The 16,828-nt window shown below is 34.4% G+C and overlaps 2 protein-coding genes across 2 annotated transcripts; both read left to right on the top strand.

Moving 5' to 3' along the window:
- The first annotated feature begins 2,377 nt into the window (after nt 1-2,377).
- On the top strand, nt 2,378-4,160 carry LOC113749488 (ankyrin repeat-containing protein NPR4-like). Its single transcript, XM_027293245.1, has 2 exons — nt 2,378-2,946; nt 3,375-4,160. Exons 1-2 carry the CDS (start codon nt 2,383-2,385, stop codon nt 4,032-4,034), a joined length of 1,224 nt encoding a protein of 407 aa, XP_027149046.1. The 5' UTR covers nt 2,378-2,382; the 3' UTR covers nt 4,035-4,160.
- An 8,819-nt stretch (nt 4,161-12,979) lies between these two features.
- LOC113750360 (ankyrin repeat-containing protein NPR4-like) lies at nt 12,980-14,911 on the top strand. Its single transcript, XM_027294348.1, has 3 exons — nt 12,980-13,534; nt 13,965-14,390; nt 14,903-14,911. The coding sequence occupies exons 1-3, from the start codon at nt 12,980-12,982 to the stop codon at nt 14,909-14,911; spliced, it is 990 nt and encodes a 329-aa protein (XP_027150149.1).
- Nucleotides 14,912-16,828: the final 1,917 nt, after the last annotated feature.

Raw genomic sequence — 16,828 nt, 5'->3', positions numbered from 1 at the left:
TATCAAATATTTCAAAAAAATTTTATAGTAAAAATTTTTCATATACACTGCTATAATAAAATATTTCAAAAATATCCCCCAAAAATAGCTAAACCAAACAGAGCCCTTGTTATTTGAGCCCAATGGGTACCCAAGTATTTCCCACCCTTTCCCATTCATTAATGGGTATAGTTGGGATGTGTCCCAACTTAAACCCAATACCAAATTATAATACCCATCCCGCCCAAAGTTCCTTTGGGCATGGGTAGCCCATTGGGACTTGGGACAAATTGCCAGCTCTACTTGGGATTGGGAAATGTGATTTTGTTTTCAAGCTATGTAAAATATATTCCAAAGAATTTGGGTGTAAAGAAACCTAATAGATGAATGTAAAAATTCAAAATTGAAATGACAAGGTTCTTGAAAATCTTCCCAACTTTTTTCTTAAAGTGAGAGGTCTTGAATTCAGAATCTTCTACTTAGAGTCTCTTTCACTTTACTACCTAACCCAATCCTCCTCCCAATTCTTCCCAACTTAATGTATAACAATCCATCGACGTAAAGAAATTTGATATGTCTGCCAATCAGGGTCAATAGACATCCATCTATGTAAATAGCCATTTTTGATTCCTTTAGGAGAGTTAACTTGCCCCCTATTTTTATGAAATTTGGAGGATATTAGGATATTGTAATTAGATGTGAAAAAAGAAAAAATTTGGTGATTATGTAGTGTTCAAATTGGTGGAAATGATTTGGTTTCCAAACAAGAAGAAGAGAACAAGAAGGATAGAGAGTCAGAGGTCTTTCTTGAAGAAAGCTTCATCAATCGCCTACACCATTGATTAGGAGTGTTCCAGATGATATTAAATTGAAAGTTAATTAGCTAATTGATTTATTTAATATCAGTCTCCACTTTTTGTTCAATAGAAATGGATAAAACAGGTTATCCACTCTCATTATTGAGGCTGCGCAATATTAGTGAGCCATTAGTGTAAAAACGTCTTACATTGATGGTTAAGAAAAATTTAATCAATTTTTTTTCCGACCATTCTTTTGTCTCTCCATAGATTGCAATTAATTTAATGAAAATTCTAGTCATATGGCATTAGAAACAATACTTTTTTGCTCTTCGGTGTAGTTTCTTTAGTCATCACTGTTAGATTTTTACATAAAAGCCCTTTTTCCATGTTATTGTGCAAATAATCAAACTCTAGTTTTTAAAAGAGAGAATTAACTATTGCTTTTAAATTCACATTTTTACATAAAATGCCCTTTTCCATGTCATTGTGCAAATAATCAAACTCTGGTTTTTTTAAAAGAAAGAATTCATTAATTTTAAATCCATATTTAAGCATTAAATTTTAAGGTTTCTATACAAAGCTAATCATTTAAATCTACATTAAAGGTCTAACAAAGACATTTATATAGAATTATATTGAATATTATGTTAAGGATAGAAAATCATAAACACAGCTCAATTTTATTATCATGCACCAAATTATCATTTCCCAGCCTTTTTTGGCCAAATTCTGCAGTAGAATAGCAGACTACACAAAATTAGCATCTCAAATGATTTTTTTGGTGAAATTCTACCACCTGATGGGGATAGCCAGCGGTGGCAGAAGCCGCCATACCACTGTAATCGTTACCATCATTCCACTTGAAGCTTTATTGGAAAATAGAGGAAAGTGGAAACAGAAAAAATAAATGAAATAGCAATGCAGAGAAAGGAAGAAGAAAAAGAAAAAGAAAAAATAAAGAATAAAAAGGAAGAAGTGAAAAAAACAGAGGAAACAGAAAAGTCGGGATTTTGATTCTCGATTTTAAGAAAAAGATTTTTTTGTAAATATTCTCGATTTTGATTTTTAATTTACAGTTAATGAATACTTAGTTCAATGAAGCCGATCGAACACATCTAGATGAAATCTCATGTTTGGATGAGCTATATCACAAAAAATTAAGTACTAGACCATTATTTTTAAAATATTTTTTCAAATAATCTTCAATACAAATGTAAAACTTGTGCGTGCTTATGTTACTTGTCTTGTGTTTTCTATTTGTCGCAGGAATAATAGAGATGTCTGACATAAAGCAAAGCCACGTGCATGCGGTTAGACTTGTAAAGTTTGTATGTGATGAGTTACATAAGAAAGAGAAAGAGGAAGACAAAAAGAAAGAGGAAGAGAAAGAGAAAGACAAAAAAATGGACTTTGTTCCGGAAGGGAAAGAGGAAGAGATACAGCTAGAGAAAGAGAGAGAGCAAGAGGAAGGGAAAGAGGAAGAGAAAGAGAGAGCGCAAGAGAAAGGGAAAGAGAAAGGGAAAGAGAGAGAGGAAGAAGAGAAAGAGCGAGAGCAAAAGAAAGGGGAAGAGAAAGAGAGAGAGAGAGAGAGAGAGAGGAAGAAATGGACTTTGTTCAGGATTTCTTCATCCCTAAGAATAGCACTGCAATCTTGCACTTAGCGGTGGAGAATGGAGTATTTGAACTTGTAGATGAGTGTCTAAAAGCTTTTCCTGATCTAATTTGGTATGCAGACAAACCCCCCAAAGTCGAAGAAAGTGTGCAGCCGCGTCATGCTCATTATACAAGCGAAGTCGTAGGACGTTTGTTGTGGAAAGATGCTACTCAACATGAACATGCAAGCACATCCACCGCCAAATTGTATCATCATGGTACTGAATATGCAGACACAACCTCTGGACATTGGGAGTGGCATGAGGGTCAATATGCCGACACAGCCACCCGCACCGGACGTTTGTTGTTGCATGTAGCTATTGAGCATCGCCGAGTGGAGATATTTAATTATTTGATTAAATTGATTGGAAAAAATACAAAGGCATATGCCGATTTAAAACTTGAAGGGAATAACAATTCTCTTCATTTGGCAGCAAATTTGGCTCCTACACCTCAACTCCAATCTGTCCCAGGTCCTGCATTTCAGATGCAGCGAGAATTACAATGGTTTAGGGTAAGTAATGCAATGTTTTAGTAATTCTATCTCAAAACCGTTTGTCAAATACTCTTTACTTTCCATATAAAATGCACGTGTACTTAGACATACCCTTTAACTTTTAGATACCCATCACATTTCTAAACAGTTTTGGATTTTTTTTTTGGGTAACGCTTTTGGTAACACAACTATTTTGGTACATGTTTTAGAATGATACTTGTCTCGACGAACCCACTGCATTTTGAAATAAAAGGACAAGTAGTGTTTCCTCAAAATAAAATGTGGCATCAAAAAGCATGATAGCTGACCCAAAACTTTAAGTTAACATCATAGTCATAATTTTTGCATTTTGGTTTATGATGGTAGTTTTTCTACAAAATTAATTCCCTAGTATTAGCAAATGAAGTGCATCAACCTAGACAGGTCCTTTGATTAACTGCATGCAGGCTGTGGAAGAAATAGTTTATGATGAGTTAAAGACGGAAAAGAACTTAGACGACAAAACACCTCGAGAATTATTCTTCAATGAGCACAAAGATTTGCTAAAGGATGCAAAGGAATGGATGAAGGACACATCAAATTCCTGCATGGTGGTAGCTACTCTGGTCGCAACAGTTGCATTTGCTGCTATGATCACTGTACCGGGTGGCAATAATAGTAACACGGGCCTCCCTATTCTGGCCAGGGAAAAACTTTTCGTGGCATTTTCCATATCAAACGCATTGTCCATGGTATCCTCCGCTGTTTCTCTGCTCATGTTCCTCTCAATTCAAACATCTAGATATACTGAAGGGGATTTTCTGGATTCACTTCCCAAGAAATTGCTTCGAGGTCTACTTTCCTTGTTCATTGCTATAGCCACAATGATGGTATCTTTCGGTACAGCAATTGGATTGTCACTTCAGACGAGGCTCAACTGGAGTTACATTCCCATCACAATCATTGCTTGTGTCCCTGTTATCATTTTCACCTGGTTACAGCTTCCTTTGCTTTTGCAAGCGATCAGAGTCGAATCTGGACCTGGCATTTTTCAGGGACAAAGGGATCTCAAGCTTTGGTGCATTGAGAAAATTGGCGGCCGTCTTTCGGCATATGACAGGGTTTGACCTCATTCCACAATTTGCTGCTAATTAATTCACCATTAGATGGCTTTCCCAAGAGTTGTCTCCATGATTACATTGTATTTCTTTTACTCTTTAAAATTTAGTTTCACCTTGCGAGTTTCTTGTTTACGTTCATATGTCTTGTAATAAAATACCTACGATTGGTATTCACTCCCCATAAAATATTCAATAGAGTGTGCACCATATATATATATATATATAGGAGGTATCAAATTATTTCTTTGTTAATTTTGTCTTTTATAGGGTCTGTTTGGTTGGATGTAAAATGTTTTCCTTGGGAAAATATTTTCCGTGGAAGTAATTTTCCATGAAAATCATTTCCCTTTCATCATTTTCAGGTGTTTGGTTAGCTTATTGAAAATATTTTCTTACTTCATTTTTCTGGTGTTTGTTTAACTTTTGAAATATTTTCACTTTTATTTCTATCTTTACTTTCTACACATTATAACTACATACTTCTTCCCATGCAAAATAAGAAAATTTATCTCATTGTTTAACTTTAAAAAATCTCGGAGAAATGTATATATGAATAAAAAATATCTCCTTAAGCAATAAACAAATTGCTGGCCATTTAGTGTCAAATATCAATCACATGCAATGCTTATTGTGACATATATCTTGCACTCTCACTGCTGAAAATTTCTCTAGAAAAGAATGTCCCTATTATACATAATTAATTACTAGCATAGGATGAGCAGGATGAGGTTTTTTTTTTATTTTGAATATACTAGGGGGAGGGTTGGGTTGGATTGGGTGGTGCGGGGGAGGGAGTGTAAGGAAGAGGTCTTGGGTTCGAGTCCTCCTATTTACACTAAAAAAGAAAAGAATATACTACAAGATGTTTTCAGTAAGTTTGGAACATACTACCAGCGGGATGCATGCATTTCGGAAAACAACTTCAGTAAGTTTGGAAGGGAAGTTGTTTTCCATAAGATGAGTGAAAATATTTTACATAGGAAAATGTTTTCAGTAACTTTTGTGCAACCAAACACGGGAAATTAGGAAAATATTTTCCTGGAAAACATTTTCACCCGAAACAAACGGACCCATAATTGTAAATGGTGTGTACCGCATAGCATACGGGACAGTTGTGGTGGATTGCCCTTTCAAAAGAATGGAGTCTATCCTATATCAAACTTCAGTAGCAGCTTCTCGGACATGAATTGTGCAAAATGTTAAAAAAGATGTTCAGTAAAAGATGATGAATGGGGTCTTAGTTAACACTAAAAGATGGAAACTATCTTTCATATATACCACATTTGTTAGATATGCAAGAAGCTCAATTTGCCTCCCATTATCTGCAGAAAATTATTTGTCACGAAATTAGGAATATTCAATTTGGGAAAAGAATTTTTTTTTCTGATCGTAATTTGGTGGAAGTATTTACCACGCAAATCCCACGACTTTGGTGGGATGACACAAATAGTCAAATTACAACGTTCTTCTATGACAAATAGTAGGATATTTCAGTTCCACTTGGTAGAATGCTTGATCATGCTCAAATTGTTCTGTACCACAGAGTGATCTATGACCTGCAAATCATATAAAGAAAGCCATCAGGACAAACAAACGAAATTGCGAGATAGGAAATTTCCTCTGAAATTCATGTAATGAATTGTGTACAAATATCCAATCTAAGAAATCTTAAAACCTAGCAAAAAAAAAAAAAAACTTGGTATATATCATATCTCACAAATAAAACCGGCAACCTAAAGCATATTATGGCAAATAAATTTTGTAAGGGAAAAGAAGAAGAAGTAACGGTTAATAAAATCATGTGAAAGTAATTGTTTGGAAGAAGAAGCATCAGAGTATTTCCCTTGTAGGGAGAATCATCTGTCCGACGTTGTGGCAGATACAAGGCCATATGTAATCAGGGACACCCAATTGCCAAAATTCAGCCCATCACGAGCAGCCTTGCACTTTCAAACCCAAATAAGGACATAACAGTCATTTCAACAGTACTCCATGCAGCTAGTACTTTTTTTTTTTTTTTTTGTCGTAATGGTAGGATTCCTATGACCTAATCTATCCTAATCTAGGGGAAAGGGAAGGGAGACTCAATGTAAGTAGAAACTCCATCGAAAAAAGCCAATTAACGCTGCCACCTAAAATGGCAATTTGGTGGGAGGCAAGGTGGTGGGGGACTCGATGCAGCTAGTACTTAAAGATGAAAATGTACCATATGAGATAGTGTATAATGACAAAAAAACCCTCAATTCATATTACGAAAATTCAAAATTTGAGTTTGATAGAACTCGTTCTTATATAATATTGTTATACAATTCAATTAACAAGTGTCAATTAAATTAGATAGTGTACTAAAAGTGTAACAGGAAAAGTTGTAGCACAAAAGATTCTTTGCTGAAAGGTCCACCCCACTTGGGTGTAATTATCAAATAATTGATAGACAATAACATATTAAAATAAATTGGAAGAAAGAGGAGGATGAAAAGTTATGGGAAATCAAGGGTATGAAAAGACCGTTGAATAACTTGAAAAATGTTACATCAATGTATCAAAGTAGTAATGAGAAAAAAAAAACAAAGAAATAGGCAGGTTCTTGGCATATATGTTGTATAGACCTCGCTAACTTGGCAAGGAGTCTGGGCTGATGAACTGCCAGAGTATAGAAGAGGAGAAGAATGGTGGAACCGCGATGTTAAAGCAATATTTTAATTTTAAGTTCTAACAACTTATATTAATTATTAGTCTAATCTAAGTAACTGCTAATTATATATCATGAAAGTAATCTAATGGCTGGGAACATGAGGAGAGAGAAATAATTCCTAATCAAATGGTGTAAGTTTTGACAGCAAAGTAATCATTAAGGTTAAGCGTCAAGGATCTTCTGTCAAAGATAATTGAGCCTTTACTCGCACTTGTAAATCTTCTGTTAATCAATACAATCAATTATCGTATCCAAAAAAAAAATACAAGTAGTCAAAGATAATTGAGCTGATAAGAACGGTTCTCCTTCTGTTACAATAATTCATCATCTCATGGGTTCAGCAGTCTTTTTCATCCGTTAACATCAAAATTCCAAAAAGGAAAAAAAAAAGGAGACAAAAAAGATGTCATGTACTTCAACATTCGTCATCGTCTGAGAGTACTTTTTGTTTTTGGAATTCTCTTACAGTATAACCCAATGCAAAGCTTTACCCTGCAACACTCAAGAGATCATTCCTTAACCATGTTACAATTGAAGTATTTTTGAGAATGTAGTACGAGGAATGCCTGCTATTTTTTATCTATAAATTAGTGTAAACATGAACCTTGCTTATCGTAGATAAATCAAAGAAAGGCTGATCAAACAGAAAACGATCACAAATTTTGAGATGGAACGTCACAATGTGATGCCAAATGCAGACTTTGAAGAACTGGTGAAACGTGGTGGTAAGAATTAATTGTTTTGTGGTTGTTTTGAATATTTAAATCCAAGCTTAGTAAATTTATTCATTTAACTCTCAAAATTTTAATTCTCAATTTAAGTGATTTGTAAAGTTCCGGTTTGAGTCTGTACAGCCTCAGATCATGAGCTTGTGGTCTTTCTTTTTTTCATACTAAGTCCCCGGCTCTTTAGACTTTGGTGTGAGAGATAGAATAGAAACCTAAGGTCTTGTTTGGATTGCATTTTTCTGAATTTTTTGTAGAAAAATTACAATAACGATTTGATATATTTGAAATAAAAAGTGACTGAAAAATGTGTTTACGAAAAATGTAGCAATTTTTCTTTGAAAAATGGCAATCCAAACACACTCTAAGCTTCCCCTTTCTTGGGCTGTAGCTTGTTCGCCAATTATGTCAAATTTTGGTGAAGTTTTTGTTTCCAAAATCTTTTGATGTATTACACATAAATCTTGAATATATACACTTTCTCAACACACGTATGATGAGGGAAAAAATGGTATAAAGCTTCTTTAGACTGGCTACCACAGTCAATGAGATTGAGTTAATCTGAACTCGACCGGTCCAATCAATCAAGAAGACAGGTGAGCTTCGGTTCAATTCGAACTCCAAAATTGACGCGCCAAGCTTTGAAGAAAGATAGGCTCAGTCTTACTTAAGCCGGCCAACATATTATTTTGGATATTCGTACATTAATATTGTATAGATAATAAAACAATAATGAAACAGTGCGCAGAAATTTGTGTATCTTTCCAGGAGTCTCATGTCAGTGCTAAATTTAGAGTTTCTTATATTTGCAAAAATGTATGATGACTATCGAGCTTTATGCATGATCATGTCATACATATGGATTACTTTCACTAACGATCTCAACCCTAGTTTACAATATTGGCATTGTATTGTAATACGTTCCACTCTCTATAATTGGAGTTATTGAGATGTAAGTTTTGGAATGGCACAAATCTTAATTATGAGTTATGTTGTAATATTTAGAAAGGGATTAAGTTTCTTTATACTAGAAGTGTATGTATTAGCAGGTCTGGATACAGGTCCTTGCTAATTTACACAATGGTTGAAAGATTAATCTTTTGATAAAAATTAAAAATAATAACAATAATATTAATAACAATGACCTTACTAATAATGATAATGACATTATTATTAATAATGTCGTTGCCTAAAAAACAACGACATCATCATCATCATTATTGTTGTTATTGTTGGTACTACCACTGCTACAAGCCTGGCCCCTTCTAAATTGACTTGAATCTGCCAGTGCCAACCGCCGATTTGAGACGACTTATTGAATCTACAAAAGAGCAAGATGCTCAAGGTGATTCGTCCAATCACCCTGAACTATACAGAGCTGCAATGCAAGGGAGATGGCAAAAGGCTAAAGACATCTTTGATAAAGATCCAAATGCAAAGACAAGAAAAATCTCCAACCTTGGCATGACAACCCTTCATGTGGCAGCTAGCTGTGGCCGGTCGGAGTTTGTGCAGAAGCTTTTGAACGAGTTAGCTGAGGAGCAGCTTGAAGCTAGAGACCAACTTGGTCGGACTGCCCTTCATCACGTGGCCTTAGCCACAGATGTGGACGCTGCCAAAGCAATGGTGAGCAAGAACAAAAATTTGCCTTACCTTGGGGATGTGAACAATCATACTCCCATCTTCTATGCTGCTAAATGGCGAAAACCCTCAGAAAGCAAGGAAATGGTGGAATATCTCTACCAAGTTAGTAAGGACGAAAATTTGCCTCATGACCTTGAGGACAAAGATCATTGCAATGCCTTCACGGATGCTTCAGCTCCCGATCTCATTGTGGCAATCACTGCTTCGGGGTCATATGGTGAGCCTGGCCGCCGTACAGATAAGCTCTATATATGTGTGTGTGTGTTTGAAATTATTGGTTTAGCACTTTAGCTACAACTTCATAATATGGCCAATAAATCCCGTGTGTCACAGCTGATAATTATGGATCCAGAATATTTACTTTGAAGAGGTAATTTCATACACATGGATTTTGAAATCAACATAAAAATCTTATGAAGTTATTGTGCAAAGTTTCTAATTCATAAATTACAATTTTTGTTAAATCTTTCAATTTTAATTAGAGGTGAAAATATAGGTTAATTTCCAGGACATGGGTGGTGGCGCTTCCTGCCCCAATTTTTTGCCTCTAAGATAACAAAAACGTTTTGAGAAAACTCAAATGCCTCTACAAAATTCTTTTAAACCAAAGAATCCAATGATCATAGATGTCTTTTACAGATACTGCTTTGCGTATTCTTGAGAGATATCCGGAGTTGGCTCTTAAAAAAGATGACAAAGGAAAGTCCATACTTCATGTACTTGCAATGAAGCCTAAAGCATTCCGGAGGGGAAATTAACTTTCTCCATTGATATCCTGGATGTATGATTGTAAGTGTTCCTTTTCGAATCTTCATCCTTAGAATTTCTGGTTCGCTTAAGTATACAATGTATCTATATATGCAACATAAATATACATTTATATATTTACACACACACACACACACTTAAGTATATGCTTTCTTAAGTAAAATTTGAGACGTGAAAGTTATTTCTTTCATTTCCAGCTCATTACCGTAGTGTAGGATTTCTATCTTTCTTGTAGTGTACATTGTTATGCGATAGGTAGTTCTTCAGTTTATTAGTTCCAATTTTGTGATTTTATTCTAATTCTCCGTTAATCTTTAGTGGTACTAGTTGACGACGAGGATTCAACAAATCGATGCTCAGAAGCTTCATTCTTTAAACATATGTGCAAGTTCATTAAAGGTTTGGAAATTTTGTGTCTACTTTATCTTTGTTTATTAATCTCATTCGACATTGGGGAAAATGAAACAATAACGAGTATTAGTTAATTATACTCCTAATTTGGATGGTTAAAAATGTTTGTTTAGGGTTAATTACATCTACATCTTGTGAGGTTTGACCAATTATGAAATCTATCCTATGACTTGGCCATATCATAGTCAAAACCCCTTAAATGACAAAACATTTACCAAATACCCCCTTCACGTTAATTACAGTTTAAAATAATGCTTGGATCAGTACAAATGCATATATGAAAGCCCCAAAATACTCTGTTATAAATTGAGTTAATTACATTTACCTTCCTTAAGGTCTATCCAAATTATGTTTACCTCCCCTAATATTTGTCCAATGGATAAAATGAACCTCATAATTTGTCCAAATTAGTTCAAAACTTTAAAATGAATAACTTCTATTAAATAAGAGTAAATTTTTCTTACACTGTCAGTGTAAACTTGTTTTACACTAGTGGTCTATGATATTGTGCCACCTCACCAATAGGTAATCCCTTATAACCAGTTGACTATCTTATCAAAATTATTTAATTGAATAATATAATCCTTAAACAAAAAATAGAATTTCATGATATCTCAAACAATTTCTTCTCCTCCTCCACTTTTTTGTCTCAACCATCTAACTACCACTACTTTTTTTGGCTCTTCCCAAACACCCAGTAGGCTTGAAGCAATGTCCGTTTGCAATCAAAATATCCCCAATAAAACCTCCCATTAAATTTGGACTAAATTGGAGTTTTGAATTGGATGTAAAGAAAGAAAATTTTCCTTTATGTCGACATGGATTTGAGGTTTGGATTGGAAAATGTGATTTTGTTTTCAAGCTATGTAAAATATATTCCAAAGAATTTGGGTGTAAAGAAACCTGATAGGTGGATCTAAAATATCAATATTAAAATGCTAAGGTTCTTGAAATTCTTCCCAACGTTTTTTTATAATCCCTTTCACCTTACCACCTAATCCAACTCGTCTCGCAATTCTTCCCAACTTAATATATAACAATCCATCGATGTAAAGAGCTTTGATAGGTCTTCCAATTAGGGTCAATAGACATCCATCTAAGTAAATAGCCATGTCCGATTCCTTTATGAGAGTTAACTTGCCCCCTATTTTTATGAAATTTGGAGGAGATTAGGATATTGTAATTGGATGTGAAAAAAGAAAAAAATTTGGTGATTACGTAGTGTTCAAATTGGTAGAAATGATTTGGTTTCCAAGCAAGGAGAAGAGAACAAGAATGATAGAGAGAGTCAGAGGTCTTTCTTGAAGAAAGTTTCATCAATTGCCTACACGATTGATTAGGAGAGTTCCAGATGATATTAAATTGAAAGTTAATTAGCTAATTGTTTTATTTAATATCAATCTCCACTTTTTGTTTAATTGAATTGGATAACACAGGTTATCCATTCTTATTAATGAGGTGGCGCAATACAAGTGAGCCATAAGCGTAAAAATGTTTTACATTGATGATGTAAGAAAGTTTTGCTTAATCTTTTTTCTTCTAACCATTCTTTTGTCTCTCTATAGATTGCAATTAATGTAATGAAAATTCTAGTCATATGGCATCAGAAACAATACTTTTTTGCTCTTCGGTGTAGTTTCTTTAGTCATCACTGTTACATTTTTACATAAAAGTCCTTTTCCATGTTGTTGTGCAAATAATCAAACTCTAGTTTTGAAAAGAGAGAATTAACTATTGCTTTTAAATCCACATTTTTACATAAATGCTCTTTTCCATGTCATTGTGCAAATAATAAAACTCTAGTTTTTGAAACAAGAGAATTAATTAATTTTAAATCCACATTTAAGCATTAAATTTTAAGGTTTCTATACAAAGCCAACCATTTAAATCTACACTAAAGGTCCAACCATTGAATTGTATTGAATTTTATGTTATGGATAGAAAATCATATAACATAGCTAAATTTTATTATCATGCACCAAATTATATGTTTAAATAAAAATGGATGATTTTTGTATAAGAAAAATGGTTGGAGACTGTTGTAACTGCTGAAATAAGCCATAGGCAAAAATGTTCTCAATTTTTTATTTTAAATGTTGGTTCCTTTGTAGTTAGTAACCGAATGTTTTCTTTTAATTTGGGCATCATTTTTCTATCATATTAAGTAATTAAAGAATAAAAAGGAAGAAGTGAAAAAAAAGAGGAAATAGAAAAGTTGCGGGGTCGATGCAGTGGTTGTACTAGCGGCGAGAAACAGGAGATTTACTCAATTTTAATACCTTTTAAAAAATTTTAACTTCATGCATTGAATACTCAAGCCTGTGATTTTTTTTTTTTTGAATATTCTCGATTTTAGTTTTTATTTTACAGTTAATGAATACTTAGTTCAATGAAGCCGATCGAACACTTTTAGACCATTATTCTTAAAATATTTTTCCAAATAATCTTCAATACAAATGTAAAACTTGTGCGTGCTTACGTTACTCTTCTTGTCTTTTTTATTTGTCGCAGGAATAAGACAGATGACTGAAACAAAGCAAAGCCACGTGCGTGCAGTTAGGCTTGTAAAGTTTGTATGTAAAGGGTTACAAGAGAAAGGGAAAGAGAAAGGGAAAGAGAAAGAGAAAGAGGAAGGGAAAGAGAAAGAGCAAGAGAAAGAGAAAACGCAAGAGATAGAGAAAGAGCAAGAGCAAGAGAAAGAGAAAGAAATGGACTTTGTTCAGGATTTCTTCATCCCTGAGGATAGCACTGCAATCTTGCACTTAGCGGTGGAGCATGGAGTATTTGAACTTGTAGAAGAGTGTCTAAATGCTTTTCCTGATCTAATTTGGTATGCAGACAAACCCCCCAAAAGTGCGCCGCCGCGGCATGCTTATTATACAAGCGCAGTCGTAGGACGTTTGTTGTGGAAAGATGCTACTCAACATGAACATCCAAGCACATCCACCGCAAAAGTGTATCATCATGGTACTGACTATGCAGACACAACCTCTGGACATTGGGAGTGGCATGAGGGTCAATATGCCGACACAGCCACCCGCACCGGACGTTTGTTGTTGCATGTAGCTATTGAGCATCGCCGAGTGGAGATATTTAATTACATGATCGCTTACATTGGAAAAAATACTAAGGCGTATGCCGATTTAAAACTCGAAGGGAATAACAATTCTCTTCATTTGGCAGCAAAATTGGCTCCTACACCTCAACTCCAAGCTGTCCCAGGTCCTGCATTTCAGATGCAGCGAGAATTACAATGGTTTAGGGTAAGTAATGCAATGTTTTTGTAATGCTATCTCAAAACCGTCTGTCAAATACCCTTTACTTTCCACATAAGATGCATGTGTACTTAGACATACCCCTTTAACTTTTGGGCACCCATCACATTTCTAAACAGTTTTGAAATTTTTTTTTTGGCTCATGCTTTTAGTAATACACTTATTTTGGTCCATGTTTTAGAATGATACTTGTCTCGATGAACCCACTGAATTTTGAAATAAAAGGACAAGTAGTGTTTCCTCAAAATAAAATGTGACATCAAAAAGCATGATAGCTGACCCAAAACTTTAAGTTAGCATCATAGCCATAATTTTTGCATTTTGGTTTATGATGGTAGTTTTTCTACAAAATTAATTCCCTAGTATTAGCAAATGAAGTGCATCAACCTAGATAAGTCCTTTGATTAACTGCATGCAGGCTGTGGAAGAATTAGTTTATGATGAGTTAAAGACGGAAAAGAACTTAGACGACAAAACACCTCGAGAAGTATTCTTTGATGCCCATAAAGATTTGCTAAGCAGTGCAAAGGAATGGATGAAGGACACATCAAATTCGTGCATGGTGGTAGCTACTCTAGTCGCAACAGTTGCATTTGCTGCTATGATCACCGTACCGGGTGGCAATAATAGTAACACGGGCGTCCCTATTCTGGCCAGGACAAAACTTTTCGTGGCATTTTCCGTATCAAACGCATTGTCCATGGTATCCTCCGCTGTTTCGCTGCTCATGTTCCTCTCAATTCAAACATCTAGATATACAGAAGGGGATTTTCTGGATTCACTTCCCAAGAAATTGCTTCGAGGTCTACTTTCCTTGTTCATTGCTATAGCCACAATTAGGGCTGTTTCGCGAATCGAGCCGCTCGCGAGCCGATCGCGAGCGGCTCGAATACGAGCTCGACTCGAGCTCGTCAATATCGAGCTCGAGTCGAGCTCGAGCTAATTAAGCCAATCTCGAGCTCGAGCTCGAGCTCAAAAACATTAAGCTCGTTGGCTCGCGAGCGGCTCGCGAGCTCAATTATATATTTTTTTTTATTTTTTATTTTTTATTTTAATAGTAAAATTACATATATATCCCTAATATTTTATTATTTGTTAAAAAAATTATTGTTTTATTCATTTTTTTTTTAAAATTATTTTTTATTTTTTAAAAATAAAATAATAATAATTATTTTTTTTTATTTTTTAAGCTCGAGCTCGAGCTCGAGCTCGACTCGAATTTGACTCGAGCTCGAGCTCGAGCTTGATATTTTGAGCTCGTCGAGCTCGAGCTCGAGTTCGAGCTTCACAAAATTAACTCGAGCTCGGCTCGATTAGCCAAAGCTCGACTCGAGCTCGGCTCGTTTGCACCCCTAGCCACAATGATGATATCTTTCGGTGCAGCAATTGGATTGTCACTTCAGACGAGGCTCAACCTGGAGGAAACCTTTATGGTAGGAACCTGCCTATTGTAGGAATGCCGGCAGAGAGCGACACGTGTTGGGGGCAAAATGGTCCAAACGGAGACGTTAAATTGTTGGAGAGCGCGTGCATAGGGAATCAAGTAGAAGCGTGTACGGATGGAAGCAAACAGCAGACTGACTTCCGTACTATGTTATTGCAAGTCTTTCCTTTGTACCAAATATTTGGTGACCCCACTTCTTCCCCATAGCGTCTGAAGTAAGCTTCAACTTTGGCTTTCCATTATTGAAGTTCGGCTTCCACTATGGACCCGAATACCGGATGAAACAATGTAACTACATTCATTTTATATTCATTTTTACATTACATATGCATGTCATTCTTTTTAGTGGTTGCACATTATATTCGTGAACTATCTGCAGAAAAAAAATAAAATTTTAGACTATACTAAATTTGTTATACCAAATATGTTATTCTTATTATTGTATTATTTGTTACGCCACTTTTCTCATTTTGTTAGGTCTACATTAATGCAAGTTTAATTCTTATTATGTCTCGTGTATCAGAAAATACATATTATCTTATTGACGTTGATACGTCCAATAGGTAATCAAATTGATGCTAAAATTTTAGAATGAATAAGTTGCTTTTGCATAAAGGTTGTAAAGGTTTCTTGAGACTTTATGAATTATTCTTCTTGCGTTTGCAAAAACAATTGCAGAAGATTTTTTGTAGTGGAAACGGAGTTAAAACTTGCTATAAGTTACTTTCCTATATTTCAATTTTATCCTAAAGGGTAATTTGCTGTTCAACCTAATTTTATTCCAATTTTATCCAACTAGTAAATTAACTTATGAAAAATAGTGAAGTGGATAATTTATGGAGGCAAGCCGTAAATAGTGGGTGGTTAACTGTAAAACGCCTTTATGTTTATTTTATTTCGATAAATAAATTTGTTTTTGAGAAAATGGATACTCTTTCCTTATAATGCAGGAAAGCCATAAACAGCGACTGTTTTATTAGAAAACGGGCTTATTTTCTTTTTTTTTCGAAAAGAAAATTTGTTTTTGGAAAAATGAGTGTTAAAATAAATTTTCTTTTAATCCGATCAATAAATTTTATCTAGACATCCATACAAAAATTTATTTATCGGATAAAATAAAAATAAACCTGTTTTTGAATACAACACTAGCTCTTTATGGCTTTCCGCCATTATAAGAATAGAGTACACATTTTTCCATAAAAAAAATTTATGGATAAAATAAAATTCTGCATAAACCCATTTTCCAATAAAACACTACCTCTTTATGACTTTCCTCCATTATAAGAACACAGTGCCCGTTTTTCTCATAAAAAATTTTATTTATCGGATCAAATAAAAATAAACCCGTTTTTCAATAAAACACTAGCTCTTTATGACTTTTTTCCATTATAAGAACAGCGTACCCATTTTTCTATAAATAAAAAATTTTATTTATCGGCTAAACTAAAAATAAACACATTTTTCTATAAAATACTAGCTCTTCCTGACTTTCCTCCATTATAAGAATAGAGTACCCATTTTTGCATACAAAAATTTTATTTATCGGATAAAATAAAAATAGATCCTTTTTGAATAAAACACTAGCTCTTTATGACTTTCCTCCATTATAAGAACAGAGTACCCATTTTTCATAAACTAATTTATTTATTGGATAAAATAAAAATAAATCTATTTTTCAAAATAAGCACCAGCTACTTATAGCTTTCCTCCATAAATTATCTATTTTCTTAAGTTAATTTATTAGCTGGATATAATCAGAAAAAAATTAGGTTCAACAGAAATTACCCTTTACGATAAGATTGAAATACAGGAAAGTAACCTATAGCAAGTTTTAACTC

Source organism: Coffea eugenioides, chromosome 10 (genome assembly GCF_003713205.1).
Source record: "Coffea eugenioides isolate CCC68of chromosome 10, Ceug_1.0, whole genome shotgun sequence".
In the NCBI taxonomy this organism is placed as follows: domain Eukaryota; kingdom Viridiplantae; phylum Streptophyta; class Magnoliopsida; order Gentianales; family Rubiaceae; genus Coffea; species Coffea eugenioides.
Note: the sequence above shows the minus strand (reverse complement) of the source record. Positions and strands in the feature narration are given on the sequence as shown.

Coding starts and splice junctions, on each gene's coding strand:
- LOC113750360 (XM_027294348.1), top strand. CDS start 12,980: ATGGACTTTGTTCAGGATTTCTTCATCCCTGAGGATAGCACTGCAATC. Junction 13,535..13,964: donor GAGAATTACAATGGTTTAGG/GTAAGTAATGCA, acceptor AACTGCATGCAG/GCTGTGGAAGAATTAGTTTA.
- LOC113749488 (XM_027293245.1), top strand. CDS start 2,383: ATGGACTTTGTTCAGGATTTCTTCATCCCTAAGAATAGCACTGCAATC. Junction 2,947..3,374: donor GAGAATTACAATGGTTTAGG/GTAAGTAATGCA, acceptor AACTGCATGCAG/GCTGTGGAAGAAATAGTTTA.